Source organism: Grampus griseus (assembly GCF_964374135.1).
Source record: "Grampus griseus genome assembly, chromosome: 12".
NCBI lineage: Eukaryota > Metazoa > Chordata > Mammalia > Artiodactyla > Delphinidae > Grampus > Grampus griseus.
In genome coordinates, this window is record NC_139006.1 from 19,700,014 (window position 1) to 19,720,243 (window position 20,230).

General features: G+C 48.2%; 1 protein-coding gene across 1 annotated transcript in view; it reads left to right on the forward strand.

Annotated features, from left to right (window-relative positions):
* Positions 1-20,230, forward strand: part of SEZ6L (seizure related 6 homolog like) — a gene marked incomplete at both ends in the record, with an annotated part of 195,154 nt that overhangs the window by 131,588 nt on the left and 43,336 nt on the right. The window contains 3 exons of the mRNA XM_082668040.1: positions 1,702-1,868; positions 2,267-2,461; positions 4,268-4,406. Of these exons, the coding sequence (XP_082524166.1) occupies positions 1,702-1,868; positions 2,267-2,461; positions 4,268-4,406 (501 nt within the window). The remainder of the gene's footprint in view (positions 1-1,701; positions 1,869-2,266; positions 2,462-4,267; positions 4,407-20,230) is intronic.

Sequence of the window (20,230 nt, forward strand, 5' to 3'; positions counted from 1 at the left end):
AGACTCTGGAAGCCAGCCGAAAATGGGTAAGGAAAGAGTGCTATGGGGATGTGGGTAGGGCACCGACAGAGTGTCGGCACCTTAGAATTCTGGAATTGTCCGATGTTGATCTTAGAATTATATAGTGTCCTGGCTTCTTTGAAGCTTCAAATCTAGACCATTAACCTCTAGGGAAGGATTCTGAGAGAAAATACCAGAAAACTGAATAAGTTACCAACTCTGGAGTCTACTTCCTTCCAAGTCATCCAGCTTTATCCTGAACAACTCCATATCAATAAATCACTGCTTTAAAGTACAAGGTGTGGGGCTTCCCTGGTGGCACAGTGGCTAAGAATCCGCCTGCCAGTGCAGGGGACATGGGGTCGAGCCCTGGTCCGGGAAGATCCCACATGCCGCAGAGCAACTAAGCACGTGCACCCCAACTGCTGAGCCTGCGCTCTAGAGCCCGCGAGCCACAACTGCTGAGCCCACGCGCTGCAACTACTGAAGGCCGCACACCTAGAGACTGTGCTCTGCAACAAGAGAAGCCACCATAATGAGAAGCCCACTCACCACAACAAAGAGTAGGCCCCGCTCATCACAACTAGAGAAAGCCCATGCAGCAATGAAGACCCAACGCAGCCAAAAATAAATAAATTTATTAAAAAAAAGAAATTCTCTTCCACCTGGGAACCCTGGGAGCCAGTGTAGACACACACACTAACTTCCCCATTCCTAGCAGCGAGAGAGCAGAGATCATTGTCCCTCATCTCCCATCAGTTGGATGATGGCTGCTCTCAGAGTTTGTTAATTCCCTGACACACTGGCCTGTCACCTGTGCCAGTAGCTGGGGCGCTCCCGGGAAAGCCTGCAGGACAAGGAACACAAGTGCAGAGAAATGGTAAGAGCCTTGAGGAGCAACTAAGCACATGCGCCACAACTACTGAGCCTGCGCTCTAGAACCCACGAGCCACAACTACTGAAGCCCGCACACCTAGAGCCTGTGCTCCGCAACAAGAGAAGCCACTGCAATGAGAAGCCCGCGCACCACAACGAAGAGTAGCCCCTGCTCACCGCAACTAGAGAAAGCTCAGTGGGTAGGGAACTGGGGACTAAAAATTGGGACTCCTGACTGTAGGCACGGTGGTCTTAGGAGATAAAAATCAGTGATAGAGTGCAGTAGGGGTCCAATGCTTGGTCATTTGACTTGCATACCGACTTTGTCCTGTGCACTTTATATCCATGGTCTCTAATCCCCACACTCTGGTGTAGGTGTGCTTGTACCCATTTTACAGATGAAACAGAGGCTCAGTGAGGTGCAGTGTTTTTGTCCGAAGTCACTCAACTCAGAAGTTAAAGTCGGAACTCTGTCTGATTATATATATATATCAGTGTTTCAGGAATGATATTAGCCCAATCATCGCAGCTTCTCAATTAGTAATAATAATCAGTATCTATTAATTCATCTGGTCATTACATCACACCCAGCACTTTCCTTAAGAGCTCAGAATCTATCCATGAATCTGGGACAAGCAATGTACAGAAAGGGAGACAAATTCGAATAGATGAAGCAGAGTGCGCGGGCGAGTATGGGGTGAAATCGGGATGTGAGTCTGGGATTGAGGCCGCGGAGTGGGTGGTCACAGCACACACCTCCCACTGCTGTGTATCAGCGGCCCGAGAAGACCTCATATTGGCTCTTGTCTCCTTCCCCACTGCCAGGATGATGGTCTACAGTGGGCTGACCAACAAATCCACTCTTCTCTACGACTCCCTCCAAACCGAGAATGTCCCCTTTGAGGGCCTGCTGAGTGATGGCCACACCATCTGCATCGAATTCACGTCTGACCAGGGGCGGGTGGCCTCAGCCTTCAACATCCGGTTCGAGGGTGAGGGTCCCGGAGGCTGCCCCGTCTCCTAGGGTGGCAGCGTGGGAGCAGGGGAAGCATGGCGGGGCCGGGTCATGGGAGGTAGAAATCTGACCTGCAAAGGATTGGGGAGAAGCCGTAGCTAGAGTGACTCTTGGACTTCCCAAGGCCGCCTCTGCAGGGTTGGGAGAGCAGAGGTTCTTGTTCCCATTTTAGATAAGAAATAATGAGGCCCGAGAAGCCAAGTGAATGGCCTAAGGGCCCTCAGCAGGTCAGTGGGAACTGGAATGTGGGGTCTGGTACCCGTTTCCCTTGGGGCTTCCCTGAACAGCAGGAGGGGCCCCTGCTTCTGAGACACAGCCCTGTGAGCCACCCCTGACTCATTTGAGCGGCTGCCCTCTTTTGTGTCCTGGCCCCAGCCTTTGAGAAAGGCCACTGCTATGAGCCCTACATTCAGAATGGGAACTTCACCACGTCTGACCCGACCTATAACATCGGGACCATAGTGGAGTTTACCTGCGACCCTGGCCACTCCCTGGAGCAGGGCCCGGCCATCATTGAGTGTATCAACGTGCGGGACCCATACTGGAACGACACGGAGCCCCTGTGCAGAGGTGAGTGGGTCACAGCCCTCCTCCCAGGGCACCCCAGAGCCCTCCACCCCTTCAGATGAAAGGCCCAGCTTATATACCGATTTTAGGAGTAGAATCCTTTCTGGAGCTCACCCTCCTTTGGGTCAGGTTTGCTGCTGGTCCTTGAGAAAATCACAAAATGGGTAAAATTGAAAAGTTGCCTCTTCCTCCAGGCACAAGACCCCATCATGCACAGCTTGGTGAGAAGATCGCTGCATGGATTTCAGCTCCTACCTGTGCTATGCAGACATGTGCAGTGCACAGCCCGCCCAACAGCACATGGCAGCCCTGAGTCTAATTAATGATAATGATAACAGTTGTTAATAGGAGTGCAAAAAACTGTGTTTTTGTGCAGGCACTGCACAAAAACTGTGCAGGCACTCTGTGCCTTATCTGATTTAATCCTCGCTACAACCCTGTGAGGTGCATATTATTATTGATCCCGTGTACAGCTGAGGAAACAAGCTGTGACGTGACATGCTTCAGAACACACTGAGGGTAATTGGCAGAGGTGGGAATGGAACTCAAGTCTCTCTGTTCTCAGAGACCTGTGCCCTGAGCCCCTTTGGACAATGTCAGCTGTGTGGAATCCTCATCTACGGGGACTCCCAGTGCCCTGCCCTCCCCTATTTCTCCGTGTTCAAGGCCACTGAGCCACCCCGAGCCTGGACCCATGTGGGGAATGTGGAGTAATGAACAGAGCCCTGGCTCCCGGCAGCCGCCACCTGGATGGTGGTTGGCGTGAAATCACAGCCTTGCCGTGGTGAGGGATTGATCCCTGTATTAAATGTGCTGGTTTAACAGAGTGGAATTTATTGGTGCTTTGGCCTCTGCCACACTGAGAATTTTCCAAAGCAGTAAACACAGAGTGAAATTTAAAGGGCCAGGTGCCAGGTGCGGCCACATCTCCGCTTCCAGTTCAGAGCCAGGGCGTTCCACAGTAACGTTAAGAATTACTGAACGCTTACCTTGTGCCAGGCGTTGTGCTGTGTTTGACATCCATGAGCTCACTTAAGCCTCAGAATAACCCAGTGAAGTCAGCACTGGTGTTTCTCCCTGCTCTACAGAGGGAGGCATCTGAGGCTCCAGGAACTTATTACATGCCTTGTCACAGAGCCTTTGGTGGCAGAGGCAAGACTCGAACCCAGGTCCATCTGACTAGAATGTACCATCTCTAGTTACTATTCACCCTACTCAAGGGGAGGGCTATTAAGGATGCACTTGAAACTTTGAACTCTGTCGTTCGTCCTGAAAGAACTACAGTCATCCTTCAGTATCCACAGGGCACGGGTTCCAAGGCACACCCCCCCACGCCCCCAATACCAAAATCCGTGGATGTTCAAGCCCGTTATATAAAAGGGCACATCCTCTCATATACTTTAAATCATCTCTAGATTACTTATAATTCCTAATACAGTGTAAATACTGTGTAAATAGTTGTAAATACAATGCAAATGCTATGGGAATGTCCTAAATGCAATGTTAACGCTATGTGAATAGTTGCCGGTGAGTGGCAAATTCAAGTTTTGCTTTTTGAAACTTTCTGGAATTTTTTTTTCAAATATTTATGATCCCCTGTCGGTTGAATCCATGGATGCAGAACCCACAGTACGATGTCCTTGCCCCACCTTTGCCAAATTTCAGCTAAAGGAGGCAGGTGGCCAGTCCTAATTTAATCATTCCGCACACATGTATGGACTGTCTGACTTCATAGACCACACTCTTAACTGTTACACCAGATCTGCTTCCTTATGAGTAATGTGTGTGTGTGTGTCTGTGTCTTTACAGCCATGTGTGGTGGGGAGCTCTCTGCCGTGGCCGGGGTGGTGCTGTCCCCAAACTGGCCAGAGCCCTACGTGGAAGGTGAAGATTGTGTCTGGAAGATCCACGTAGGGGAGGAGAAACGGATCTTCTTAGATATCCAATTGTGAGTGTTTATGATGGGTGGACCCCCCAGGCCAGCCAGTTGGGGAAGAAATTGCTCCTGCTTTATTATTTCAACCAATATTAATTAAGCATCTACTGCGTGTCAGGGACTGTGCAAAGAACTGGTGTCCTTATGGTGAGGAAGTGACAACATCATACACACCCAGAAGGAGTTCCTGTCCTCAGAAAGTCAGTTGTCTAAGGAAACAGGCACTAAGTGAGGAATTGCAGCGATGTAGCTTTGTTAAGCACTGTAAGGAAAGGTGCCTGATGCCATGAGATTCTATAACGGGGACTTGATATAAAGAGGAAGGTCAGAAAAGCCTTCCCTGAGGACCTGACAAAGCTCAGAACTAAAGGATGAATTGGAGTGAATTCATCCAAGAAGGAACAGAGTATGCAGAGGCCCTGTGACAAGAGCAGGCACAGCATTTTCAGAGGACCGAATGGCTAGTATGGTCAGGAGGAGGAGGGAAATATAACATGTACACTCTGTACCACAGTAGTTTATTTTCCTATCTATCTCTCTCAACTAGACCAGAAGGTCCTTGCAGTCAGGACCTGGTCTGATTTATCTCTGTTTCAGGGTCTAACACAGAGCCTGACACATAGTAGATGCTCGGAAAATGATTGCTGAATGAAGAAATGCTGTCATGAATGGACTTACCTGGCTATGTGGCTGTTTCCAATATTCAGTGGGGGTACCTATTAGATGCTCCATCCAGAACTTTCCCTAACTCCCCAGGAATCAGGAGAAGGGGACAGAGACACACAGTGGTGGCTAGAAAAGCAGAAGAAAGGGCTGTCCAGCAGATCCAGACACGTGGCTGGGACAGTGAGGGGATGGCAAGTTTGGAAGAGCCTCTCTGGATGCAGCCTAGGGGTCAGCTCTCCCCTCAAGCCTGAAGTAGAAACCCACTTGTGTGGGAAGCATGACTTGGGTGCTGCTTGGCTTTGCAGAGGAGCCTGGCGAGAGGGAAATTATTTGCAAGATTTTGTGCCAGCACCCTACTGTTTTGATTACTGTAGCTTTGTAGTATAGTCTGAAGTCAGGAATTGTGATCCCTCTAGCTCCATTTTTCTTTCTTAAGATTGTTTTGGCTCTTCGGGGTTTTTTGTGTTTCCACACAAATTTAAAAATTTTTTGTTCCAGTTCTGTGAAAAATGCCATTGGTAATTTGATAGGGATTGCATTGAATATGTAATTGCCTTGGGTAGTATAGTCATTTTAACAATATTGATTCTTCCAATCCAAGAACACAGTATATCTTTCCATCTGTTTGTGTCATCTTCAATTTCTTTCATCAATGGCTTATAGTTTTCTGACTACAGATATTTTGCCTCCTTAGGTAGGTTGATTTCTAGGTATTTTATTCTTTTTGATGCAATGGTAAATGGGACTGTTTCTTTAATTTCTCTTCCTGATATTCTGTTGTTAGTGTATAGAAATGCAACAGATTTCTGCATACTAATTTCATATCCTGCAACTTTACTGAATTCATTGATGAGCTCTAGTAGTTTTCTGGTGATAGGAAACCCCATTCTAAAGCTCCTTCCTCCAGGAAGCCTTCCATGGCTCCCCACTGCCCTCATGACAAATATAAATTTATGGTCCCAGTTGATGAGCACCCCGCCACCAGAAGTTGCTGGGCAAACCACCTCAGTCTTCAGCCAGGAGAAGAGGAAATCAACTCCTGATATCCTGGCTTCTGCTGAAGGTCCTCCAGCTCCATGCCCCAAGACATGGTCTGTGGTCCCCTCCCTTCTGCCCAGCTCAGCATCCTCTCCTCACAGCATGCATCCCTTACGGGTGGTTTTGCTTCACCAAGACTGACCCACATCTCCCCTTGGTGTCAGAGGCTTGAAAGAGGAAACAGGAAAATGGGAACCCTGCTTTCATCCCCTCCAGGCATCAAATATTCAATTAACCTTCATCTCAACATGGGATGGGGTTTTATTTCCACTACAAAGCGCACGATGCAGCAGCCCATCCAGGAAACTGGAGCATTTAAGCAGAAATACTTCCCCAAAGCCAGGCCACCAGCAGCGTTAGCGTCAGAAAAGGAAGCCTTGCAGGGGGCGCTTTCTTCTGATCATCTTGGCAACTCTAGAAGTGAGTGCTGGCTAGGAGGGAGGACCCCTGGGCTCCCTCCTCTGTGCCCTGACAGTGGTCCCTGAGCAGCTCTGGACCCGTCACCCAGCCTCTCTGGGCCTCACACTCCTTCTCTGCAAAGGGACGGGTTGCCTTGAACAGAGAGGATGCAAACGCTGACTCCTGCAAGGTCAGGCAAGTATCATAAAATGGGAAGTGGGGCTGTGTGAGATAATGTAGAGCTGGGGGAACTGTGTTGAAGTGGGAACTACATCCCCACCTAACATCATGTAAATTCAAATTTTTAAAAAGTTTATTTTATTAAAGTATAGTTGATTTACAATGTTGTGTTAGTTTCTGGCATACAGCAAAGTGATTGTTATATATACATATATATATATACACATATACATGTATATGTATGTATACATATGTATATGTGTACATGTATATGTGTATATATACACATATGTACCTATATATGCACATATGTTATATATACATATATATGTATATGCCACCATATATACATTCTTTTCCATATTCTTTTCCGTTACAGTTTATCACAGGATATTGAATATAGTTTCCTGTGCTATACAGTGGGACCTTGTTGTTTATCCATTCTCTCTATATAATAGTTTGCATCTGTTAATCCCAAACTCTCAATCCTTCCCTTCCTCTATCCCCCTCCCCCTTGGCAACCACAAGTCTGTTCTCTATGTCTATGAGTCTGGTTTTGTTTCATAGATAAGTTCATTTGTGTCATATTTTAGATTCCACATATAAGTGATATATGGTATTTGTCATTCTCTTTCTGACTTACTTCACTCAGTATGAAAATCTCTAGGTCCATCCATGTTGCTGCAAATGGCATTATTTCATTCTTTTTTATGGCTGAGTAGTATACTCTGTGTGTGTGTGTGTGTGTGTGTACGTGTGTGTGTGTGTGTGTGTGTGTGTGTATATATATATATACACACACACACACACACACACACACACACCACATCTTCTTTATCCATTCATCTGTTGATAGACGTTTAGATTGCTTCCATGTCTTGGCTATTGTGAATAGTGCGGCTGTGAACATAGGGGTGCACATATCTTTTCGAATTAGAGTTTTGTCTGGATATATGCCCAGGAGTAGGATTGCTGGATCATATGGCAACTCTATTTTTAGTTTTTTTTGAGGAACCTCCATACTGTTCTCCATAGTGGCTGCACCAATTTACACTCCCACCAATAGTGTAGGAGGGTTCCCTTTTCTCCACATCCTCTCCAGCGTTTGTTATTTGTAGATTTTTTAATGATGGCCATTCTGACCGGTGTGAGGTGGTAACTCATTGTAGTTTTTTTTTAGTTTCTTTTTTGGCTGCATTGGGTCTTTGTTGCTGCGCGAGGGCTTTCTCTAGTTGCGGTGAGCGGGGGCTACTCTTCGTTGCTGCGTGCGGGCTTCTTGTTGTGGTGGCTTCTCTTGCTGTGGAGCACGGGCTCTAGGTGCGCGGGCTTCAGTAGTCATGGCATGTGGGCTCCGTAGCTGTGCTCATGGGCTCTAGAGCGCAGGCTCAGTAGTTGTGGCACACAGGCTTAGTTGCTCCACGGCATGTGGGATCTTCCCCGACCAGGGCTTGAACCCATGTCCCCTGCATTGGAAGGCAGATTGTTAACCACTGTGCCATCAGGGAAGTCCCTCATTGTAGTTTTGATTTGCGTTTCTCTAACATAAATTCAATTTGTTAAAATAATGCCCCCTCCCCTCCAAAAAGTATCTGCTGGTCAGATTCAGACTTGAGGGACCACAAGTCTAGATCCTTTCTCATGGAGGTGATAAAGAAAGCCATTTTCATCATTGAGCACTCAGTGTTTGCAAGGTTCTTTCCAAATGTTAATTAATTTACTCCTCAAAGTTCTCCTAGAAGGAAGATGCAACCATTATATTCAACTTATTCCACCTGCCTTCTTACCTCTTACTTGGATGTCTAAGAGGCATCTCCAACGACGTGTCCCCAAACTTAAACCCTTGATTCTCTTTCTCCAAACCTATTTCGCCTCATCTTCCCATCTCAGAAAGGAGTCACCCATCCTGCCTGCTGCTCAGACCCAAAAGATGCGGAGTTATTCTAGAGCAGGAGGACACTGGTCAGCATTCCACAACGGCTTTTCTTGACAAGTGGGGTGGGGAGCAACTTCCTGATTTGCAACATTTGCCAATTTCCATGGTGTAAATACTCCCACTGTGACCAATATTAAGCAACCAACACAAAGCCAACAGGGTCACCAAATGCCTGGACAGTTAACAGTCAGCGCACATGGCCCAGTAGGAGCCACCGGCTCCAGCACACTCCCTGTGAACAGGATTCTTCCCGTTCTCCTACACCTGTACCCAGGGCCTCAGTACATCCCGTTGATTCTACTCAAGACTTCAATCTGCCTGGAGTTGAAGCATCTCTGACACCCCCACTGCCACCACCACTGTGGTCTAAGCCCCCGCTGTCTCGTCCTCAGTTGTCTCCCTGCTCCTGCTTTTGTCCCTTTGGGGGCTGTTTTTAACCCAGCACCCTCCCTGGGTGATCACATCATGCTCTGCCTCAAACCCTGCAATAGCTCCTCATTCTATTCGGAGTAAAAGCTGAAGTTCTTACAAAAGCCCTCTGTGATCTGACCCTGGCTACGGCTCCTGCTTCACTTCTTTCCACTCTCCTCCTTGGTCTCTCCTTTTGGCCGCACTGGCCTCCTTGCTGTTCTGTAAACATACCTCAGGGCCTTTGCACTGGCTGTCTCCTACCACCCCACCGCCACCCCGCCCTGGAATGCTCTGCCCTGAATATCCATATAGCTCACTCCCTAGCTTCCTACAGGTCTCTGCTCCCATATTGCCTCCTCTGAGATGTCCCTCAACACCCTTATCTAAATTAGCAGGGGGCTTCCCTGGTGGCGCAGTGGTTAAGAATCCGCCTGCCAATGCAGGGGACACAGGTTCGAGCCCTGGGCCGGGAAGATCCCATATGCTGCGGCGCAACTAAGCCCATGTGCCACAATTACTGAGCCTGCGCTCTAGAGCCCGTGAGCCACAACTACTGAAGCCCGCACACCCAGAGCCCATGCTCTGTGACAAGAGAAGCCACTGCAATGAGAAGCCTGCGCACCGCAACGAAGAGTAGCCCCCACAAGCTGGCAAGTAGCAACGAAGACCCAATGCAGCCAAATAAATAAATTAGCAGGACCTGGAGAAAAAGCTTTCCTGAGAAAGCAACTTTTCTAAGTGGGCGGTTCTCAACCAGGGATGATTTTGCACCACCCCCTGCCCCGGGACACTTAGCAATGTCTGGAGGCATTTCTGGTTGTCATAGTTGGTATGTGTTGGGAGGGGGGAGATGCTACTGGCTTCTAGTGGGGAGAGTCCAGGGATGCTGCTAAACATCCTGCAATGCACAGGGCTGCCCCCACCGAGGAATTAGCGGACCCCAAATGTCAATAGTGCTAAAGCAGAAAAACCCTGATCTATGCTGAACCGAGACCAAAGGACAGATAGAAGATGAGCAAAGTTGGAGGGAACAGTGTTCCAGCCAAAAGGAACAGCATGTGCTAAGGTCCAGAAGCAGGAAAGCGTGACTCTCTTGTTATTGGTCTGTAATATGGAATATATGCTGAGCGTTTAATGCATCCCAGGCATTCACATCCCAGGCACCTTCACAACAAGCACATGCAGTGGGTCCTCGTATTATCTCCATTTTACAGAGGAGTAAACTGACGCTTATAGAGTAGAACAGTGACTATGATCACATGGCTGGGATTCCAGCTCTGCTTGCCCTGTCTCCAGGGTCTGTGTTCTTCACCAGCTCATGAGAGGAGCTAGAGGAAGCCCTGTGTGTCTGGAGCTCAGAGATATAGGAGGCGTGGCATCAACAAGGAAGCAGTAGGATCAGGCAGGGCCTTGAAAGCCACATGAGGAAGTCTGGCCTTGCCCAAACTCGGCAGCAGGGGAAGGGGTTTAGGAGCTCGCAGGGTTGAGCCTTTGCAGAAGGGAGCTGAACGCGTGGGTCCCAGCCTGAGGCTCCCCGGCAAACCCTGGCTCACGCTCGGCAGAGTGGCATCTGGGCCTGGCACCCCCTTCCTCCCACTGAGGGAGTGAAAATAGCGTCTCGCCAGCGAAGAATGCACGAGGCCCAGGAGCTGCTGGGTTTAAATTATCTTGCTCGGTTTCCGCTGACAGTTTTAGTAAACTAATTTGGGTTTGATAGTAAAAATAATTCCATCCTCGGGGCCCCTCACGTGGCCTAAGTGTTTGCAGTTGTTATTTATCACGTTGGCGAAGGGGAAGGAGTTTGCACTGCTGACCGAGCTGGGTAGGTCGCCCATAGTAGGTGCTGGAATGTTTGCTGAGTCATGAGGATATCAGCTGAGTGTGCCACGTGAGAGGGGACTTTTCTTCCCCTCATCCACTGGGCAGGTCTGTGGTGCTGTGGGTGTTAGGATAACGGTTCTAATTAGCCATCATTTATGAAAGACCTACTGTGTCCTAGGCCCTGAGCTGCATCGTTTATACCCATGAGCAATAATGAACGTGAACATTATTACACAGAGATAATAATTACATAAATTAGCGCTAATGTGAGTAGAGATAATTACAGAGGGGTAATTACCCAAATTTAGAGATAATGTATGCAACGCACATCACGTGGGGTCTGGCACCTAGTTGGCACTTCGTAAATGAAGACTGCAATTGCCAGGAAGCCTCATGAGACAGCTGTTCTCATCACCGCTTTATGGTTTTGGAAATGACAGCACAGAAAGGTGAATCGGCTTCCTCAGGTCACACAGCTAATGAAGGACAGAGCCAGGGCTTGTGCACACACTGTAGCGTCTACTTTCATTGACTTGAACGGCCTTTGGGGGCACCAGCTATATGTCTCAGTGATGAAGCAGGAAGGCTCCCAGGCCTCCAGCAACTCAAAGGTCAGGAAGGGAAGTAGGGCCATGAACAAGATGCAGGCAAAGTGCTGTGGCTGGAGGAATGGGGCGGGGGGTGGGGGGCAGTATGGGGCACTGGATTTACCTCTGCGCATTGTGGAAATGTCACAGAGCGGGTGACATCCAAGCAGGATTCTGAAGAGTTGTCAGTTGGTCAAACTGTAATGGAGGAATGGCATTCCCCGAGAGGCCCTTGTGATCAAAGGACCCAAGCAGTGTTATAGTGACCAATAAGCACCCAGTGGATGCCCTGAATTGCAGCATTAATTAGAACCCTCTGCCTTGTATTGTCAGTATTACAGATAAGAAGGGGTGGGTGCATAAGGTGAGTCAGGAGCCCCCAGGCTAAACCTTCTTCCCACCCCAAATGCCTAGTCCCTAACTCACCATGTACCTCCCAGCTCCATCAGGAGTCTGCTGCTTACCCTAAAATGCAACCAAGCATGAATCTTTTACATCCTTAAGCATTTCTTAAATCTCTCTTCTCTCTTGCTCTTGCTCTCTCAAAGTGTAAAACATAGAAAGGAGAATAAAAGAACTAAGGAATGGTTGGAGAAGACATTCTAGAATGGAAGAGCTGGGAGGTGCCCAGAGAGGGGAGGTAACTTGCCCAGCATCGCACAGCAAGTCAGAGTTAGGACCTGAAAGATAGCCTGAGTGTGGCCACAAGAGCCAAGCCCAGGGGCCAGCCTTGAAGATGCCACATGCCAGAGGAGACACGAAGGTTCTAGAGTCAAAAAAAGATTGCCTTTAAAGCCTGACTGTACTTCTTACTGGCTCTGTGGCCTCAGGCAGATGACTGAAGGTGGTGATCCCTGCCTCACAATGGGATGTTTTATTTACTTTATCCCCAGGGCCTGGCATACAGTAAGTGCTCAATAAATATTTGTTGAATGAAAGAGAGAGAGAGATGGTGAGTGTGTATGTTAGTTAAACAATACGTAAAGTTCTTAGTAAGGTTTCTGGCATAAAATAGGCAAATAACCATCCCTACTATATGCCAGATTTTTGGTTAAACATTTGGCAGGAATTATTACATGAATGATAATGGCAGTTATCATCAGCATCAAAATCATTGTCTAAATTCATTGAGCGCTTACTGTTTGCCAGTCACTAAGTGCTTTCCCCATGTAAAGTCATTTAACTCTTCACCAAGAAACCTATGTGATAACATTATGATTACCCCCATTTCACAGATGGGAAAACTGAGGCTCAGAGAGGTGAAGTCACTTGCCCAAGGTCACACAGCTAGAAAGAGGCCAAGTCAGGATTTGAACACAGGTCTCTGAGGCCAAAGCCGGTGTTATAACCACCCAATAAATGGTAATGAGGTGCTCCACAAGGGAGAAATCCCTTGCCCCATCTTACAGAAAAAGAAATTGAGGCTCAGAGAGGTGCCTTTCTCCCATTTCCTGGACACCTACATATGTTTCTGGAAGAACAGAATTTCAGCCAAGCTCCAGCTTGCCTTTCTTAGCTCCACTGTGGGGCACAGCCCCAAATATCTCCCTGTTTATGGGCCACAGCACAGTCCTCCAACCAGGAAATAAAAGAACCTAATGACAAACCCCAGTAACCATATGATTGATAGCTGTGGAATATTTCTCTTCAGCTGCTGCCAGCCTGTTCTGTGCTAAGTTAATTCCAAGCCCTAAAAATTAAGTGCCTGTCCGGAGGCACTTCCGTCCATCAAACAGAGATATAGCTGCTTTGGGTGGAAAGAACTCAGCTCAAGAGCCAGACAAGAAGGGAGAGTCAAGACTTGAGGGCAGCCCGCCAGCAGCACAGATATCCAGACACCAACAGAAAACATGGGAGAAATGGCCACAATAGAAATGAAAGCTTTCCAATCCATTAGTGGAGGGAGAAGGGATTTCCCCAGAGCCACACATTCTAGGGAATCTGAGAGTCATTCTAGGGAATCTGAGAAGGAACAGCACAGTTCATAGGGCCCAAATTCCATCCTATTGCAGATGAGGAAACTGTGACCCAGAGATGGGAAAAGACTGTCCCAAGACCATTCTATCAGTCAGCTATGGCCATGTAACAAACTACCCCAAGCTCAGTTGTATTATTTCTCATGAGTCTACAGATCAGCAAGGTGGTTATTCTGGTCTGAGGTGGCTCACTCCTGTGTCTTTGGGCAGCTGCGGGTTAGGTAGGTGGCTCCGTGAATCGTGGCTGGCCTTTCTTACATGTTTCTTACTGGCTGTCAGACAGTCTAAGCAGCCCTAGCCTGGGATGGCTCACCTCTGCTCCACGTGTCTCTCACTCTCCAACAGTTAGCTCGGGCTCCTTCCTGTGGCGACTGGCCAGGGTTCCACAACCATGAGCAGAAGCATTCAAGGCCTCTTGAGTGAGCCTAGACTAGGAATTTTCTCAGCATCATCTGCCGTATCCTATGGCGAGTCACAACGCAAGGGCCAGACCAGATTCAAGGGGAGGAGAAACAAGCTCCACCTCTTGGTGGCGGATGCTTGGAAGCCTCCCTGCAAAGGGTATGGACAGAGGGGCAGAGCTTTGAAATCATTTTCACACTCAAGCTACCTCAGCCAAAGAGGAATAAGGGTTAGAGCTTGGGTCTCCTGGTCCTAGTCCAAAGCTCCAAATGACATCCCTGTGCACAACTGACCCTAGGAGGTGGCCATCATTATCCCCATTTTACTGATGAGGAAACCAAGGCTCAGAGAAGTGAAGTAACTTGCCTGCAATCCCACAGCTAGGAAGTGAAGGAGACAAGATTTCTACCCAGAGCTTGGTGCCTGGCATAAAGAAAGCTCAGAAAATGTTTCTTTCTCTACCTGATGCTTCCTACTTGTGGGAGGCACTCTGGAAAGATCCTGAGTTTTTTTCAGGAAGAGGAAAAGGCTTTTTTTGCCAGTGATAGGAAGTCTGGAGTTCAGGTCCTAACTCTTCTACTTATTGGCTGTATGACCTTGGATAAGTCACTTTACTTCTCTGAGCTTCAGTTTCCTATCTTTAAAAAGAATAATACTGTGGTACCCACCTCTTAGAGTTCTTGAGAAGGTAGAACTCTTGGCAAGGGCCTGATACCGTGCACACACTCAATACTTTAATTGGCAGCTCTGATGGTGAGGGTGATTAATTCCTTCCATGACGTGTGAACAAATTGAGCTCCATTATACAACTACACACACACACACACACACACACACACACACACACGTTGCCCCTGACCATGGGGTTTTGGTTTGACACTGAGGGATGAAGTGGCTTCATCCTAAGGCGCTCTCCAGGCACCCCACCTGATTGAACACTCCCCTTTCCCAATTTGCAAGGGATTGTTGTGGTCAGTGGTAACTTGGAAACACAAGCTCCAGGACAGGTCCTCCCGCAGCACATGCCTATTCTCTGCTCCTCAGCCATGCCAGGCTCTTCCCAGCCTTGGTGTTTGCAGCTCTGGGAGGGGACCACCCCCTGTCTCGAGCCAGGCCCTTGCTTTGCTGGTGCACACCTAGGAGCCCACGGCATTCGGATGCAATTAGATCCGACATCCTGGGAGCTGCGGCTGCTTGTCTGGTAACTACCTGACGTACAGTGGCCCCAGCACTTACTCTCCAGCAAGTGCTTAGTGAGGATCCACCACCACGCGCCTGGTGTTGCGTTAGGTTATCCGAGGCCTGGAGATAACAGTAACTCACTGCGTGCCAAACTCTTCTGAGTGCATCACGTCCATCAACTTACTTAATTCTGTAAACAACTGATGAGTTCACACGATGATGTTCCCCATGTCATAGCTGAGGACACAGATGCTCGGAGGGCTCAGTGGCTGCCAGGTTTGGACCTGGCTGTCTGACACTGAGCCCACGTCCTGCATCACCTCCCAGCCTCGCCTCACCTCACGTAGTGGGACCACATTGTCCTGATGGCAGCCAGCCTCCCTGGAGATTCTGAGCAGGCCAGTGACACGGTCAGACCTGTGGTTTAGACAGCAGACGCTGGCAATAGGCGGAGGGTGGAGGGAGGGATCAGGCAGCCGGGTGGCGGCAGAGGCCCTGGGCGTGGTCCTATGATGTGTGGCCCGGCCTGGGGAACCCCTGCACGCCCATCTTGTGCCTCCGGGGTGAGCTCAGGTGAGCCCTCGAGGTTCCAAACGGTTCGTTTTTTTCCTGGAGGACAGTTCCTACCACTCCCTGAGACTGCCCTCTGTCGAACAGGGAGTGTTTTGGCAGCTCAGACGAGCCACACCAGGCTGCACGAGGTGATGCCTTCGAGACTACGCGTCATGATGGGGATTCGAAGTGACAGGAAACGCATGTCCAGCAGCTGTCACTCCTGCTTGGCGACAGCGTGGAACATCTTCCTTCAGTGATGCAGAGTCCTGGGCCCACCTCCCTCTGCACACGTGTGTGTGTGTGTGTGTGTGTGCGTGCGTACTCACATATCACACACACACCATACACATCACACACGCCACACACATCACACATACCACACACACACCACTTACATCATACACACCACACACAACACAGATATCACACACTGCGAACAGACCACACACACACCATGCACATCACACACGCCACACACATCACACATACCACACACACACCACTTACATCATACACACCACACACAAACACACAGAACACAGATATCACACACTGCGAACAGACCACACACACACCATGCACACGCACACCATACATAACACATACAAACCACACACACCACATACAAACCACACAAACACAACACACACACGTACAAACATAACAAATCCCAATCTACCCTTAATTAAGCTGTAATTTACTTATGCTTTAATTATACTCTCTCAAGTTCAGCTCTTTCACCCTGACTTAGAGGTTCTGAAATGAAGAAGGCCTCTGGTCCCACCCACTAATTTTATAAATTTGGGGAAACTCATATCCAAAAAGAGGGAGAGATGTGGGCATCTCCACAGAGGAAAGTCAGGGAAGGGCCACCCTTGGGTCTGAGAAACCCAAGCTTCACCAGCCTGTGTCTGAATCCTTGAATTCCCAAATCCGTCCCTTAACTACTATCGAAGGAGGGGGTAGGGAGTCCAACCTTCTGAGTAGAAGGAAACTGTAGCCACTGTTTATATTTATATATATATATATATATATATTTTACAACTCATGGATTCTGAGATTTTCATCTGGGGAAACTGAGGCCCAGGCTGGGCAAGCGACTTGTTCATAGTCACAGAGCAGAGAAGCGCTGGGGGGGTGGAGGAGGAGCCCTCAGTGAGATCTCCTGATACCACACCTTCTCTGCCCTGAGCAGGCTGTATAGTTCATTGGAAATATATTTTTTCAAAGACAAACAATGCTATGTTAATTGAATTCCTGGCACTAATTATGTTAGTTGCCGCTTTCAAAAATATTATCCCCATTTTACAGGTGAGGACATTGAGGATCAGAGAAGTTAAGTCACTTTCTCAAGGTCGCCCAGCTAGAAACCAGCACACTTAGGATTTGAACCCAGAGTCCATTCTCTTAGCACTGCCTCTCAAGATGGAGCAAAAACACCAGGGTGATTGAGGACTGATTTCTTTCTGCTTTCTCAGCAAAGCAACTGAAAAGTGTTGTTGGGTTTGCCCCTGGTCTGCAGTGCTGGGTGGGAAATGCCTTGTTGACCTTGCTGAAGTTTTGCCCACCGCATTCTTAGATGGCTCAGTCCAGGGATGTGGCAGCTCAGCCCGTGAGGTGGTCCCAGAGGAAAGGCACATCTGGTGAGGGGATCTCTTTCTTCTCTTTCTCTTTGGGGGAGTTGGTCGAGGAGGGGGGAAAAGGTGGAGGAAAAGGAGGAAAGAAAGGCAGAACAGAGGTGAGGTCTCATCCACACTGAAGCTTCCAGGGCAGTGGCTTTCAGTCCTGGCAGCCGGCACAACCTCCTCGGGAATTTCAGCAACACTGATGCACAGGACCCACCCCCAGAGATGCTGAGGGTCCAGTTGGCCTGGGGTCCAGCCTGGACCTCACTGCGAGTTTTTAAATCTCCCCAGAGATTCTTATGTGCAGCCAGGACTGGGCGAGGGCTGGGTCTGAGCCCGGCACAGACAAGCGCTTGGGGAGTATCTGGAGGAGAAAGAAGAGAGGAAGGAAGGAAAAGACATAGGGAAGGACAGAGAGGAACTGTTCATTTTTTACGCTTTAACGGGTCCTTTTGGGGAGCCAAAGAGATTGGTTTTCTCTGTGCTCCTTGGAGGTGACATGGTTTCTTGTCCCACCTGCCATTTTATCAAATTAAATTGAAACCAAATTAGCACTGGGCCAAAGGGCCCCTCAGCAATTCCACAGTGCGGTGAAGCACCTGGTGCTGGCTGTGCGGCTTCGTGCAGGCGCAGAGGCCTTGGGACATGGGCCTTCCTGGCGTGAGTTTACTCATCTGTGAAATGGGATTAGGACATTTTCTTGGACCACCTCACCATGTGGCTGAGGGGATGTGATGAGAAAATGAATACAAAGCAATTCTAAACAGGTCTTTCTTTAAGGCCTTCAGAAAAAATATAAGTGTTTTATAAAAGTTTTGTTGCACTTACAACTGCATTTATGGCTTCTGCTTCTCTCCTGTCCCTTATTTAAATCCGGTGTATTTAATCACCCATCTCTGCCGTCCCGCGGAGGTCCTGCCTTGACTGCAAGATGGTGTTTTCTTGGGAAAGTCATTGAACCCCTCAGTTTGCTCACCTGGAAAAAACAGATAAATTCACCATAATTCATCCGTGTAAATGACATCTATTTCACCTGTGCCAAGCCCTGCTGGGCTCCAGGGATACAGGGCATGTGCCTGCAGGGAGCTTGCAGCCCGACATGGGAGCTGACACGGGCGCTGACCTGGGCAGGTAGAGTCCTGTGGTTCAGAGCTGGGGTCTTGCCTTCCAGCTACGTGGGTTTAGACTCTGGCTCTCCTGTATGACCAGCTGTTTGAGCTTCAGTGTGCTTCTCTACCTCTGGGTAGCTCAGTTTGCTTATCTGTGAAACAGGTGAGGACAGTAGTCCTTAGAGTGTTTGTCTCAGGATAAAGCGAAATGGTCATCTGGAGTGCTGGGAACAGCTCCTGGCACCAAGGAAGCCTTGTGAAGCCTTGGCTAGTTATTATACGGCCATAAATACAGGAGGGTGTAAGGAGCACAGAAGGACCTATAAAATGATGTCAAGCAGAGAGGAGAGGAGAGGAGAGGAGAGGCATTCAGATACAGGGGACCAGCCTGGCTAAGGCAGGTCTAGGGGCTACAAAGGATCTGGTATCCAGAGATGTTTGAGACAGCAGAGGTGGGCTGGGGCCCATCTGTGGAGCTCATGGAAGTCTTGGAAGGCTGAGAAACTGAGCTGTATTCTGTGGGCTAATTTTTGCCATTTCCACAGTCCAATTCTACTACCAGCTGCTTTTTATTTTCCCCTTCAAATTGGCTTGCATTTTTCTCTTGGCTTCCTCTAAACAAAATAATGTCCGTGAAATTAGAAGTTGGATGTGCAAACCATATATTTATATATTTTTCTAATTCACATTTAAATAAATGCATAACCATTAGACATTTCCAAATTTGTTTGTCTACCTACAATCGTCTTATGAATGCTACTCAGGAAAGACTTTGAAAGGCAAGATATCTAAGCAAGGGTCAGATGTTTGTTGGGAGGGGAATAAAGAAAAGCAAGGTGCTCATCATTTCTTTCGACACCTTCTGTGGAATATTAACTGCAGCTCACCTACCACCTTCTCCCCGCTTCCAGGGTCCTGGTTGGCTGGGGTAAGGATGGGAAGGCAGGGGCGCCCTGCAGAGCAGCGGCCGCATATGCCTTGCTTAGGTGCACACTGCCTTCTGCTGGCCAAGAGAAGATACACTTGCTGATGTGTGTCAGGTTCAAATTTGCCTTCCATCGTCACCTCTTTGGCTCTCTAGACCCTAGTGAAAGCCATAATGAGCGTCCCTCGGGCTGTTTTTATCCCTTTTGAAAAGGTACAACATTCACATGATTCAAAACCCAAAGGTACGAGAGGGTCTACTGTGAAAGCCGTTCCCACCCTTCCCCAGCAAACAGCCCCTCCCTCAAGGCAAGCGCTATACCAGTTTCTTAAGCATCCTTCCCAGACTCTTTTAAAATATTTCCAAAGCCATAACAGAAATCTCATTCCACTAAAATAAAGCCACCCAGACTAAGCAACCAGTTTAATGCTGATTTTATCACATTCTCTGTCGTGTGTGATTGGCAACAAAATGAAATAAATTGTTACCGAGAAATGTAAAATGTTTAGGAGACCAAAAAAAATGTCTATTGGAGTAAAATTGCTTTACAATATTGTGTTATTTTCTGCTGTACAATGAAGCGAATCAGCTATGTATATATTATATATATATATATATATATATATGTAAAATACCTATATCCCCTCCCTCTTGGACCTCCCTCCCACACCACCCATCCAGGTCATCACAGAGCCCTGAACTGGGCTCCCTGTGCTATACAGCAGGTTCCCACTAGCTAACTATTTTACACATGGTAGTGTATTTATGTCAAACCTAATCTCCCAGTTCGTCCCACCCTCCCCTTCCCCCCGTATCCACATGTCTTTCTCTGTGTCTACGTCTCTATTCCTGACCTACAAATAGGTTCACCTGTACCATTTTTCTAGATTCCACATATATGTGTTAATATACAGTATTTGTTTTTCTCTTTCTGGCTTACTTCACTCTGTATGACAGACTCTAGGTCCGTCTACATCTCTGCAGATGACCCAGTTTCATTCCTTTTTATGGCTGAGTAATATTCCAC